The following is a 13,649-nucleotide window of genomic DNA, read 5'->3' on the forward strand; positions in this document are numbered from 1 at the left end:
TACAGGAGAAGGAACCAAATGTAAAGAATGATATTTTTAAAAGCAATCGTTTACATGGTTGTAGGAGTTTTAGATATTTTTTTAAAGGGAATTGAAATAAAAAAGTCTTCAGTCAAGGTAATGTACACAGCGGCGGCCGCAGAATTATTAATCCTCTAGTGGTAGTTTGTAGAATTTTATCTAATTTTATTTTCCTGAGAAAAACAAAAACAAGCAAACTAATCTAACAAAACAAATGAGCCAACTTGAACTACAATCATCTTATACTCGAAGGATATCAGCAGTTATCGGAATTGTGGACTAAGTAATGACGCTGTACGCTAGAATGATTTGTTTTTCTTTGAGCCCAGTACTTTCCTAAATGTGCGTAGTATGTAGTTTGATTTGCTCAGTTGTAACGCTCTAAATGATGGTGATCAATTTTAAGTACACTCATAATAAGACCAATGATGTCAATCGTGATAGTAACAATCACAACAAAAAGCATAAATGAAACAGGCAACTGGTACATTAAGCGCAGAATGGAGTATGAGTGCTGGTGTTGTTATTGTTATTATTACCAGTTTATATATTTTACACTACCGTTGCCGTATGCGCTACTTTTGGTATATATGTTGCGATTTGTTTAATAATTCACACACCGTTTTACCAGTAATCAGTAATGTTCAGACCGGGAATACCAACAATTTTTTTTCATTTTCTCTCATCACGCAATAGAAGAAAATAAAAATTGTCTTACTAATCGCATATGATGCGCCATATCGACATTCAACTACAAGCGCATCATACTTTATCCCTCCGTTTTATGCAACCATCCAGCCTGTAGATTTGAGTATTTTGTTCCGTGCATATGTGTTCCATGTATTGTCCTGTATTACTCTTTTCTCTATACAGACATATACTTTTATTTTATCTACCATTGATGGTAACACAAGAGTGTGTGGTAAGATATTTTAAAGCGAACATTTCGCGCTCATGCCTCAGTTTTCTCGTATTTATAATGATACTGCTATGAGATACTATTTGAACCACATATCCTTAGCGAAACGCTTATCTTCATATTGACTGGGACAGAAGCAGGATTCTGTCTCCTTTTTTGTTTTTGGTTTTACGATCGTGCATAATTTCGTACACCTATCGAATGATCGTGGCGTACCGCGGTGGTGGGTATTTTCTTACAAGTCACTGTAGAACACGTTTTTCAACACGCCACTCACTGCATAGAACTTTGGTCGCTCATCTTGCAGTCTCGCAATTTTCACATCATGTATTCATCGTTTGTAATATGGCCCCTTTTTAATTTGAATTGTTCTTTCATTATTCAATGCATCTTCTCCGTTTTTTTTTATGTGTCGTGCAACCGTTTATGTTAACTATCTATAGCTTTTGTTTTGTTTGAAAGCTGTTTTGTTAAGCGATTTCAAACGACACTCGAACTACTCACTACTGTTGCAACAGATGCTCTTGCTCCCTATATCCATTTCACCCCTCTACCTACGATCATCCTAATATTTAAAACTGATATTTCAACTCCAAACTCGAAATCAAACTTTTGTAGTCGCCAGACATGCAAGTATGGACGAATGATTATCTCAGGGGAACGGGGATGGAAATGTACACCGAAACACTGAGTCCATCTTTCATTGGTATGCCGTTTGCGCAAGCGACAGAGTAAGTCCCACGCAACAATACGCAACAGCCACACTATCTCTCTTTCTCTTTACGTTATTTCTCTCTCTCTCTCTCTCTCTGTCTGTCTGTCTGTATCTCTTTCACTCTCTCTCTCTCTCTTGTCCATTTTCTTCGTCCTGTGTGTTTATGTGTGTGTGATTTGTGCGTATGCTATCCACAAATGCTGCAATTGTAACTTGAGTTGATTTTTGGCGCTTCCACCTTCTTATGTTTCATCATATCTGAGTTATAAAATATTGTTTAAGTTGCTCCATGCAATCACTTGTAGTGCGCCATCTTGGTGCGTTTAAGAGCACTTGGAAATAAAGAATACGTACACCCGTTCACAGGAATGTCAATCCACAAACATCAAACACACTCAGTTTCAACCTCCAGTCAACATGGTTCAATGTACACTTTACTCACCGATGATGTATAGCGGCATCAAATATGCGAATGTGGATGTGGTTGATGATTAGCTGAAACAATGTTTGGTCGTTACGTTCAGTTTTACGCCTGTTACACACACTTCAATTTGTATCAACATTTCAATCAAGGCAACTGTTTTGCCAATGCTTTCAATGTTTTAGGAATAAATCGTACAGTTGGGTAATAAATATATGCTTATCACGTCCGTTGAATGTGCGCCCAGCCAGGTTAATTCCCAATCGTTTCCTTTCGATCCTTGGTTCCCGCGTGTCGCTTCATCCGTTGACGAAACGTGTATTCTATACGAGCTTTATCAGGAGGTTGTTAACAGTCTTTCAGGCTAGATGTTCGCTTTTCCAATTTTCTGGACAAATATGGCAAAATTGCATCGACAGATTGAATGGTTGTACATGAGCCATTCAGTATATTTTATCGTTATTATTTTGCGTCATCAAAGTTGGACAATAATTTTCCTCTCCAGCTGAACTTTCGCGCAGTTGATTTCCCTTAAAAAAAAACCCTGTTTCTAGTAACGATACTTTGCTATGTGGTATCCATAACTAATGGCATTCGCTATTCCACCAAAACATTTACCTCGTTTGGGTACAATTTTCCAAAACATCTCGACTGGGTGGTTATTAGTTCCCATTTGACAGCAGACTACTATTTGTTTGGCACCGACAGAACACAGTTGACTACGGAATCATGAAAAGGGCACTGAGCCTTCCAACCAGATGCATTCCGCGGTTGTGTGTTTCATGGGTTAGCCTGGATTCGTTTCACAAGACGCTATTTGTAATTTGTAACGCTTTTTGTCCCATAACAAAAAGGGTTGCTGGAACATCAAATTACCTTCACCTGTCAGAGCGAGACGGTTGCAAAACTGTCCCAGACTCCATTCGACCACTGTGCCATTACATCCTTTCGCTTTTGTTATCTTTCTTTCTTCTCTCTTTTTCTGTCTTTCCCGTATCTCTACTAATTACAGTCGCCAGATACACAGGCCTGGCAAAATGATTACCTACAGGGTACCGGATGTGAGATGTATACCGAAACCTTATCACCTTCTTTTACCGGCATGACTTTTCCACAAGCCAGCGAGTAAGAGTTCCCTTTTTTGCTACAATTAACAACATTCTTTTATTCGGTTTGAGCATTAGGCAGACACAGTTGAGCCATCCTTGCTGTGACATTTAATCAAACATACCCTGTTCCTATTTACTACTAGTAACAACTCCTTTTCTCTTACTTCTCTTAGTGTTTATTTACAAATTTTAGAATACTTACTGTTGCTATTGCTATCACTTTCCTCAGTATTGCTATTACTAATACTATCACCTTTTATATTATGGGTATTAATTTGACGTTAGACATTATATACTAGAAAATCTTAATAAACTAATTACTGCAGTTCATAATAATGAAATTACTACGAGTATTGTTTCTACTACTAACCACTAGTCTACTAAAAATATTACAACATCTCATCAGCCTTCTATTGATATGTGGAGACAATACTATTTTGATCAATATAGCTCTTTCGTCTTTCATTCCGAAATTGTAACCAAATTTTAAGTTATAATATGTCAAATCTTTGTACGTCTATGGGTGATTGGTTCCAATAAAAAAGAAATCGATCAATTTCGGCTCATTTTTGAATCACAAAGGTTCGAAATTATTGCCTTCGTGCAGCAAAATTTTATCATTGTCCATGGGCTACGTCTTTGACATTCCTAGTAGTGTTTTCAATACTAAACTAACATACTTTCAATTCTTTCTGACTACTAAAACTTTCCTATTTCATTTGCCTTCTGTTAGTTGTCTGTCCATGTTTTATTTTGTGCCTAAATAGACCATATACTGTTTGTCGAGTCTCTTACACATTTGCCACTACCAACAATTTGCCAGTAGATGAGCTTTCCCCTTGTGTTATCAACGACCCTACTTGAAGCATTGTGCCAAAAGCTTCGCAAAAAAACAAAGATAACATAGCAGCTAGCTCGATTAGTTGAGCAGAACCCAAGCGAACTTTCGTAGTTCTGTAGTGGGTAAGCGCCACCGCAGCATATAGCTTTGTCACCTTTTCTCTCTATAGTCATTCACCATAGTTACACCATTCGATCCATAGAGCAGTTACCATGTATCGAGCAAGCGAGCTATAACCAACTTCCTGTCCGCCAATTTGTCATCTTTTCACAGCATCGATATCCTGGTTGAAGTTTGTTTCAAGGTTTCACCTAACATCGTCGTTGTCGTTTCATCTTTTAAAATAATGAAGCGTAGGTGCTTTGTAGTGATAAGCATTCCTTCCCTAATACCTTGCCGTAGTGTCTCCTGCTTTTCAAGAACAACGAAAGGACGAAGAGCGCATCTCCTCCGTTTGTTGAAGAGTAGTATATAATAGTGCCTGTATGATCGCTGAAAATACTTCGTGAACAACGAACTTGCGCCAATGTTTAGACTTTGTGTAAAATATTGCATTACCCAATTGTCCGTATCCTTGCGTAGTCCTCCTGTCGATAGAATGTAGCGCATAGCTGTGTGTCAATAATAGCGGCAGAAGTGGTCTTGGTACGTGTAACGTCCATGCTAGTGATGCTACAAACAGACCATGCATAATGAAGCTAAAACTTGTGTAAATTGTTACATCACTCAGTACACGCAAAAATCACTTCTATTCGTAGTTCCCAGCTGTAGGACAGTTAGTAGCAAACATCGTGCATGTGTAGTTGTTTAATCCCAATCATGTATCTTTATGTTCCCTACATCAGTGTGATCTTATTCATTCTTTGAAATGATCGGTCTCTTACCGACATCTGTAACACATGCGATCATGATGCCTATTGGTATATTAATTCACCTGCTTTTCCATTACGTTCGTCAACTAGGCTATGCTTCACCAAGCTTAAACTGTTACTGCTAGCCATCGAGATCAAGGGAGGAGAAGAAGGCAACGACAGCAAGATTTCCATCAATCCTCGAGGTGCTAAAATACTCGCCAACACGCAAGGCTTTTTCATAGCGCAGAGTGCGGACGAAGTGAAGCGGTGAGGACTACTGGCGACCGTCATCGCGCGCTTTAAGGAGATGTCTTATGTAAATCTTCATTCCTAATTTCAGTGCGTGGTTCTACTGCAAAGCGTGTCATGATGATATCAAAGACGAAACTTTAATAAAGAAGTGCAAATGCAAGAACTGTAAGTATACGTTGAATCAACTATCCAATTTTAATACTACTTCCCAGAAAACAATCGACCAACAAGAATATCGATTTAGTGTACACTCGCCTGTACTCATTACTCGACATGTTTGACCTATTTACGTCCGTCCGATATGCGTGATATGTGACCGATGCTGGAAAAATGTCTTCGCACGTGTAATCTCGGCTTTGAACACGTCCATGTACGGTCCAACAGTTGTAGATCGTACGGTCAACATTTCACGACGCCGATTGCCGATTACCAAACCGGAGGGAAAAACCCGACGATTCAGCACCCACCTTGATACAATCACACAACTTTGTTTGTATACTCCATTTATCTTCCTTCCGATCCAACTCTTTTACCGGTGTAACCTAACGCCCACCCAGAACCCCTTCTGCCCTATTTGTTAGATATCAATAACTATACCAGATGCTCATTTCCTAATCTTGATAATCTTTTCTAATTATTTCTATTCTCTTGCGCCTCCGAACTGAATATTCTGCGCTGTACTAAATACTATAAAACAAACAAATAATACGTCCACCTATCGAAAATGATCGTACTTGCGATGTGTCCTTGCGATTACCAAACGGATTGCCCCGAATGATCATGAAACAAAATGAAACCCAATCCGAACACAACTGTGTTGCTCCGTTTGTGTATGTGTGCGTGTATATGTGTGTGTGTTCGTAACGCATTGTACAGTGACAGCACAAACGAGGACAAAAATAGGTGATCTAGGTAAAGCAACTGCATACGTTTTTCTTCTCGACTACTCTATTTTAGTTTAGAACTTTTGTTACCTCATTTGCTCTATTCTAACCGACACATGATTTACCGTGTTCTAGTTGTTTTGTTTCTTTATCGGAATCATATGTTGGTAACAGTTACACAGTTTTGTTTCCTTTACTGTTCCGTTTGCATTTTGAAAACAAGATAAAAGGCTTTTTTCATAAGTGCGAACCCTTTTCATAGTTGGTTTGTGTTTGACATATTCCGTTGAAAGTACACTTTTGAAAATGTATTATTCATGAAAGCTTGATTAACCCTTCGTCTTACTGATTCCATTATTTTAGATTCATTTGTATAGTATTACTCAACACACACACACGAACACAACTTTTAATATCGTGCGCAATGTAAAGCGTGAGCAAGAGTACTCAACATTCCTCTGCAGAAATAAGTGCACTGTACATAGGAGGAATTTTGACGAGCATTTGATGCTGTATTTGTCTCTCTATCTTTTTCTCTCTTTCTCTTTTATCTAATACATTTTCTACGTTTCTATCCAGTATATTCCGTAATAGTAGTATTGATTTTTAACTATATGCTGCAATAAACAATGGGCGCTTTTCTGTATAATGTTTTCGTTTTTGCAAATTGAATTACAATTTCTTAAGAGTAACTTATTAAGTCTTGGGCGCATCTCTCTCGCTGACGAATCGCTCGGCTCTTACTTTTGCGTCTAGGTTTTTTCGTCGAAGTAGTAGCATTATGCGTTTTTAACATTTGCACCATTGTTTGATATTAGCCGTAAAACCTTTTTTTAGTGTGTACCTTTAGGATGGTTCAGTACTAAAGTAACATTGTAATCAAGCGAATAATGTTGACCCATACGGAAAGTGGGTTCCTCGAATGCAGTATCGATGGGAAAATTTAGCTTTTTCTTTAAATTAAACTCTTGGAGTTGTTCCATTGTACAACAAAATGGAAGCTATAGTATCCTTTCGGATACTCTATACACATGCTGTGAGTTTGAAAGGAAATAGAAATAGATAAAAATTAGTTAAAGATCAATACTCCAAACCCGTTTCCGTATTACACTCTCTTGATGTTCATCACAGTTTGTTAGTGAAGCTCTGCGTGAAAATTTGTCTGTATCGTGAGGAACCTATATGTGCATTCTTTTCGTCAAGAGAATATATGGTGTATTTGTTATGGCAGTGTGATAATAGATCCCAAGGAATAGACAAATGTTTGCCAATAACAAATGTACATCAAGGTTTGTTTGAAATAACGAAGAAGAAAAAAGATCAGATGTAAGCGGAAAATTGCTACTCAGCATTTGTGTCCACAACAGGAATAACCGTACCGAAATAGTTTAAAATTCGTGAAATTGTTTTTAATCAAAGTAACATTTTCAAAATTATTGTTTTCGGTTGTAACATAAAAAATATACAACTTTGATATGATAGTAGCATTGATGAGACGTTGCAATAAAATTTAAAAAATGTTACCGACATAATAAACAACCTTAGTGCAGCGGTCGAGTGGTTTGAGTATTCCATAAATAGTCTTCAAACCTCTGGAATTATAAACTATTTTTCATATACGCTCTTGATGAACAGATTGTACAATTATTATTTACGTTAAGTTTGAAAACTTACTTAAACTCTCCATGGCTTTATATTGTGTTGTCGAATGGTCTCACCAGAATATTAATATCGTGATCGTCGTAATCACATCGGTACGCTGCAATATACTTTATCTCATGTATCAGTAAACGTGTTACGTGTAATGCGTTTTACAATTAATGACAATCAGGAACTGGTTTCATTCCCTTACGCTACAATTCCTATACATTTGGTGTAATTTGGTCAAATGTTCATTCAACGAGAAGCCCAAAAGCTCCTCAATTCACACTACACTTTCTTATCATTTTACGTTCTGAACATTGAAAATTCTGACTGATGAGTGGATGATCGCTCCAGTAGGTGTTGTGAAATGCCATCATTACGACATTTGTACTTCGTCTAAGTCTAAGTAGGTTAGGAATGGTTCCATATTCATTTGAAGTTAATACTACAAAAGCTCATCTCGCTAAGCTCAATCTACTATTACCAAAACATACGTTGTTTTCTTTTTTTCGTTCTGCATGAATGCCTGGTAATTCAGCACGAATTAACTGAGTAGATGAATACGAAAACTGTCGTATCCGTACCCTACATCGTTTGCGATCGCTATCTTCCACCCATACTGTAATAATAGCATGAGTAACGTTCAACATCATTTTTGTCGTAGTATACTCTATCTAAGCAACGATTATTGGACATTAATTTGAAAAGTAAAACAACAACAAAAAGGACTTGCGCTAGGTATCGCTCAACAGGTACCTTTCATATCTGCCGATCATTGCTAAATGACAAAGCGAGGAAGAGGAAGTGTAATACTTATTGTAGTTGTCGTTTTAGACGGTGCAATGATAGACTTTTGCATCTATCTGTGATCGTTGTGATCAAGATGCAACGCTAAGTACGTACGTTGCCTGTTCCACTGACTAGCGTCAGAGTGTGGTGTTCATCGTGCTCATCAAACAAATCATCCTTCTGGGCATTGTGTAGGGAAGTGAATGGTTTGTTTGATCAACTATAGTATATTAAATGTTACAGCATCAACATAACTTAACGCTCTCGTATTGTACCATGCAAACAAAAAAAACACATCCACCAGCTACTACGCGCCATATGTTTCGTAAGCGACTGCCGCTGTTCCACTTCGCCATCGCCATCATCATCATTCTCGTCAGTAAAAAAAAGTGATATTCTCCCTTCGTTCGCCTGTTTCGCTCAAACGTTTCTTCGCCGCGCCCTTCGATTGCAGTATTTTGTTTTATTTATCGAAATATCGTTTTCTCTTATTATACATGTACGCCTTTCAGATGTGGGCATGATAATGATGCAGACAGGAATGGTTAAACAGGGCCTTAACTCCGCCTGTCACACTTACATCGACGGTACGATACCAAACATTCAAGGCAAATGTATATTGTATATGCAACATATTACTATATCCCGCCTATAACTCCCTCTCAGTTTTCTTGAATCTACTAGGACACAATTATCCTTCCACAATTGCCATTGAAGTTAATATATGCTAGTGAATGTATAATTTACCGACAAACTAATACTTTATGTTTTATTTTTTTATTCTTTAACAACCGTTTAGTTGAGCTCCGTTCTGTAAAAGTTCTATATATTCATGCTCTACTCCTGCTGTGCTGGAACTGTTCTCTATCTTTATGCTACCTTACTTAACGATTCATACAATTATGCGTTGATCTGTTCGTATTTGTACATTGATTTGTATGTGTGTTATTTTATTGCCTTTCTTACTGCTATTTGCATTCAGCCAAATCCGATACGTTAAGCGAACAGTGTGTTAAACTTTAAGTTTTTACTGTTATCAAAACAAGAACGCCAAAGTTCCACCGTAATTTGTTGATTGTTATGTTTCAAATAATGCTTATTAGTTAAGATTTCAAAAAGAAATCCTCAATTGTTTTATTTATATTGTTTCTCTTCTCAACGACTTTGGTTAGTTTTTTTATCGATTGCTTATGCACTAACAGCCCCTTAAATAAACAACATAACTAAACTCTTTCTTTTGTTAATGCTACACATACTGCTATAACTTTGATTTAAAATAGCTGAAACTTCGCTGTTTCCACAACTTTCTCTTCGCTGGATAAGTCACCAAATGCGGACATCCTTCCAGCTTTCTTTTCCTTATTTAAAAAAATCAATAATCACACGACAAAATTCACTATACTCGAACTTTTAAATTGGATGCTCTACTTAGCCGCCAGACCCTTTGTACCAGAATACAGCACTCACGTTCTGTCTTGACGAAATGATGCACACTAGGACCACTCACTTACTGAGCCCTCGCATGAGATTTGGAAACACGTTAGTTGTTTTTGCGAAGAAAAAACCATCACAAGTTATTCAGTCCAAAATAAAAATTTTACCAATAATTGATTAAATAACAAATGGATTATTTCCTAAGCTATTTACAATACAAAAGCTTGACGAAGAAAACCATGGGAGATAATTTAATTCGGGATAGCGTGGCAACATAGATTCCTTTCTTCTGTTTGCATACTTTGTAACAAGGAGTATCAAAACCCAAATGCTACCGAAGTTTCAAGCAGACTGCTCTTAATTGAATGCAACTTGATTGACTATGCGGCTTTGTGTTTTTTTTTTTCTGTTGATGTTTTAATCCGATGCAATGAACGTTAGCTATGTTTTGTTTATTTTTAATGAGCGTTTTCCAAGAGCTTTTTCCACACTATATATCGTTCACTGTTTGCTTCTATATGATACCGGTACAATGTAAAGATGTAAAAGCGAGATATGAGTTATGTATAATCCTCCAACTAAAACGCCCTGGTTCCGTACCTATACGCGGCTCTAGTTTCGCTAGAGATGCGTCATCATGAGAGTTGTACAATTGGTAGTAACTGCATGGAATATTGGACACCGAATAGCAGTCCAGTGTACAGCGTACTACTAAAAGCTATATGTACCGTGCGTCAGGTGGTTTGACGACGATGTGTTGTTAATATTCCCAAATAAGTGTTATATTACTACATGTAGTGCATGGAATATTACTTGAGAATGATACGACCAGTCCCAGTCCTTGTACATTGTCCAGCATCTGTCACTTAATAATGGCTATAAACGTTGTTAAGTATCTGTATAAAAAAAACCTTCTCTTTACACTGTTTACATTTGTATACGTTACAATATAAATCCAAATGTTCAAACGATCGTTGTGTTGGACGTAATCGTAAACACAGAAGCAAGGTTTGGGTGCTAATGGAAAGCTTTTGTGGTGTACATTGAAGCTGTCGTGCCTACTGTTATCAATTTGCAGCTTACCTGATCTCCCTTCCAAGCATCACAAAGCACATTCCTGGTTTAGAAACTCCGTCTCTCTCGTTGTTGCAGTATGTCGTTTAATGTTTATCCCAACTTACCATATCAGCCCGTAATCTGCTGTAAGCATATTGTATACCCTCGGTGTCGGTCACAGAAGACTGCAGCCTTCTGCTATGGTTGAGGAAAGGTAGCGTGATTGCTTATGAAAAATCAAGTTCAAACAGACGAGGAAACCTTTATTGTACACTCCGTCAGAAGGAGGGGCTACTTCTTCACGCCTAGCTTGAACACTCTCTACGTCTCTTTATAGCTTTACCCCTTGTTTTGATCAATGCAATCTTACTATTGATTCTTTTTCTCTTTTTCTTTATCTCTTCCCATCGTTAATCGTGTTGTATTTGGTACATTGCCAATTGTGTGATAACACTTCTACCTCTGCCTCGGTGTAACCGCCAAACCGCAAAACTTGTCACAAAAAATAATTAAATATTACTCGATCGCAAAACTTTAACCACACGCGCTACTATTTTCGGTGACGGATCGCTTTATACCGTATGTAACGTTTATCTTTCCCAAATGCCATACTGCACGCAATATAGTGGCAACGTTCAGAAAAGGCGTCCGAGCGATTCAGATTGTTGGACGTGCAAGTACGTATGATTGTAAACAAAAAATCAAATGTTAGGTAACTTATTTATCAGTCGATGCTATTATGATGTATATTGTATGTTTTGTTATCTCTTTTGTTTTCTGGTTTTGAACGGAATATTCCCTAGAATAGCGCGACCGAACCCCGTATCCGGTGGCTGTGTATGATGATCGACCAAACCCTCCCCCGCCCCCCTTTACCACATAGCTCTGTCGTGTTATTTGTCGTTTATTCAATGTTTTCCCGCTCCCATTCAAGGGTCCGATTCACGCGATAGTTGTCAGATAATTTTAAAATTAAATTACAACCCAATCACCCTTAACCGACCAATCCCAACTCATGTGTCAGTGTATGTTTCCGTGTCCTATTAGATGGTTGATTATTATATAAACGATTAGAGCAGATTCTTTATTGTTGTATCAGAATCCAGACCAGTCGAACGTTTGTTTCATTTTCTTTTTTTATGTTTCTACGTGCCGTAGAATAAAAGAAAACGAGAGGAAATATATATGTCCTAACAGTTTTACTTTATTGAGTCACCCATAACTTGATCCTTTTTATGACAATCTGCTCGAACATGTTCCTCCGATAGCAAGTTCAGTGTTAATCTTTTTGTGTAAGCCATGGTCGAGCAACATGAGATAGATGTTTATTGTATTGCGTGTAGTCGTAAATGATCGTGAGGAACATTTTCGAAGCATTCGAGCCGTGCCCGTGATGTAAACGTTCGGCAGCAGCACGAAACAAACGGGAAGGAAATGTTCAATAGTTTCGTTCTGGTCCGAACGGTTTTGCTAATCGGTGCCCCATTTAAGCTCTGTTCTGTTTCATACTGTGGACTAAAAACTGCTGCTAGTGTTTGAAATTTCATCTGTTCATCGTACGAGTGCTCAGCAGCAGCTCGTCTGTCTGCTCCAAAACTAACAATGGGCCGTTCAAAAACTGTATTACGTGTCGCTTTTATTTCCTATATGTTTGTGATTCTTGTCGTAATCTCAACATATTTTCCGTTCTTAACAACAGTTTTTTTTTGTTTTGTTTTTCATTCTTTATGTCCTCACGAGTGTCAAATCGTAATCTTCTGTAGAGTATGTTGTCAAAAGTACCACCCAAAAAGTACCCCAATAACTTGACTGGGCTTACTAATGGAATTGGCTAATGTGAAACACATGAATGAAATGTAATTCGATTGAAAAAAAAACATTCAAACCCACCCCAAAACGATACTCAAAATCAATGATACGGACGGGTTAAACGATAATTCGGTTGAAGCTTCTACAGTTGAATAGATTTGTCTTCATCCCGCCCCAACAACTTCTCATATCACCAATCCATTCCGTGGAGTTCACGAGGAGTTTGCACAATTGCATTTAATTTACCCATGATTCTGCTATCTGTTGTTAACTGATTATGATCGCTCTTTCTTTTTCCTGCAACCAAATTTCTAATCTCGTGTTGCGCAATGAACAACGAAAAACGAATCTTGGGGCCAACGAAAACAAAACATGGTTGATTTAAACCATAATCGAAACGTTTGTAAAATATGCTACCATACAAACCAAAACCAAAACCAAACAACAACCACACACTTATTTATCGATCTGTAGCCGACGATTTCTTGCATCCAACACGTAAGTTTTCATCCTAGTATTGTACCCCATATAGTAGTGTATAGTATGAAGAATCATTGTGACAACAAAACAAAAGAACGTATTTTTTACGTGTTCCATGTATGCACGAACGGGGCGAAGATTCTGTTTTTGCATCTTCCGAACGGTGCAACGTTTTTTTTTTGTGTAATTGAGATGTACCATACTAAAAGAAAAGGCTTTATTGCACCTTACCCTAGCTATGCCGAATGCTTCCCGCGCGCAAAACTAGATGTGTGCTGAGCATCAATCACCAGTTAAATTGGTAACGTTTTGCATCGTTAGTACCACCAAAGGAGAGGGTGAGGAGTGGGGTCGGTGCGAGAGAGGAGAGAGATAGTAATTTTTAAATTACGCTATGCCGCAAACATTCTCCTCCTGGGAC

General features: G+C 37.9%; 1 protein-coding gene across 1 annotated transcript in view; it reads left to right on the forward strand.

The window, feature by feature from the left end:
* The window catches only part of LOC128709814 (calcium-activated potassium channel slowpoke), a 54,555-nt gene that overhangs the window by 34,364 nt on the left and 6,542 nt on the right, over positions 1 to 13,649 (forward strand). The window contains exons 11-14 of the mRNA XM_053804832.1: positions 1,559 to 1,671; positions 4,989 to 5,147; positions 5,221 to 5,297; positions 11,566 to 11,616. Coding sequence (XP_053660807.1) covers positions 1,559 to 1,671; positions 4,989 to 5,147; positions 5,221 to 5,297; positions 11,566 to 11,616 — 400 coding nt within the window. The remainder of the gene's footprint in view (positions 1 to 1,558; positions 1,672 to 4,988; positions 5,148 to 5,220; positions 5,298 to 11,565; positions 11,617 to 13,649) is intronic.

The sequence above is a fragment of the Anopheles marshallii genome, chromosome 2 (assembly GCF_943734725.1).
Source record: "Anopheles marshallii chromosome 2, idAnoMarsDA_429_01, whole genome shotgun sequence".
NCBI classification, from domain to species: Eukaryota; Metazoa; Arthropoda; class Insecta; order Diptera; family Culicidae; genus Anopheles; species Anopheles marshallii.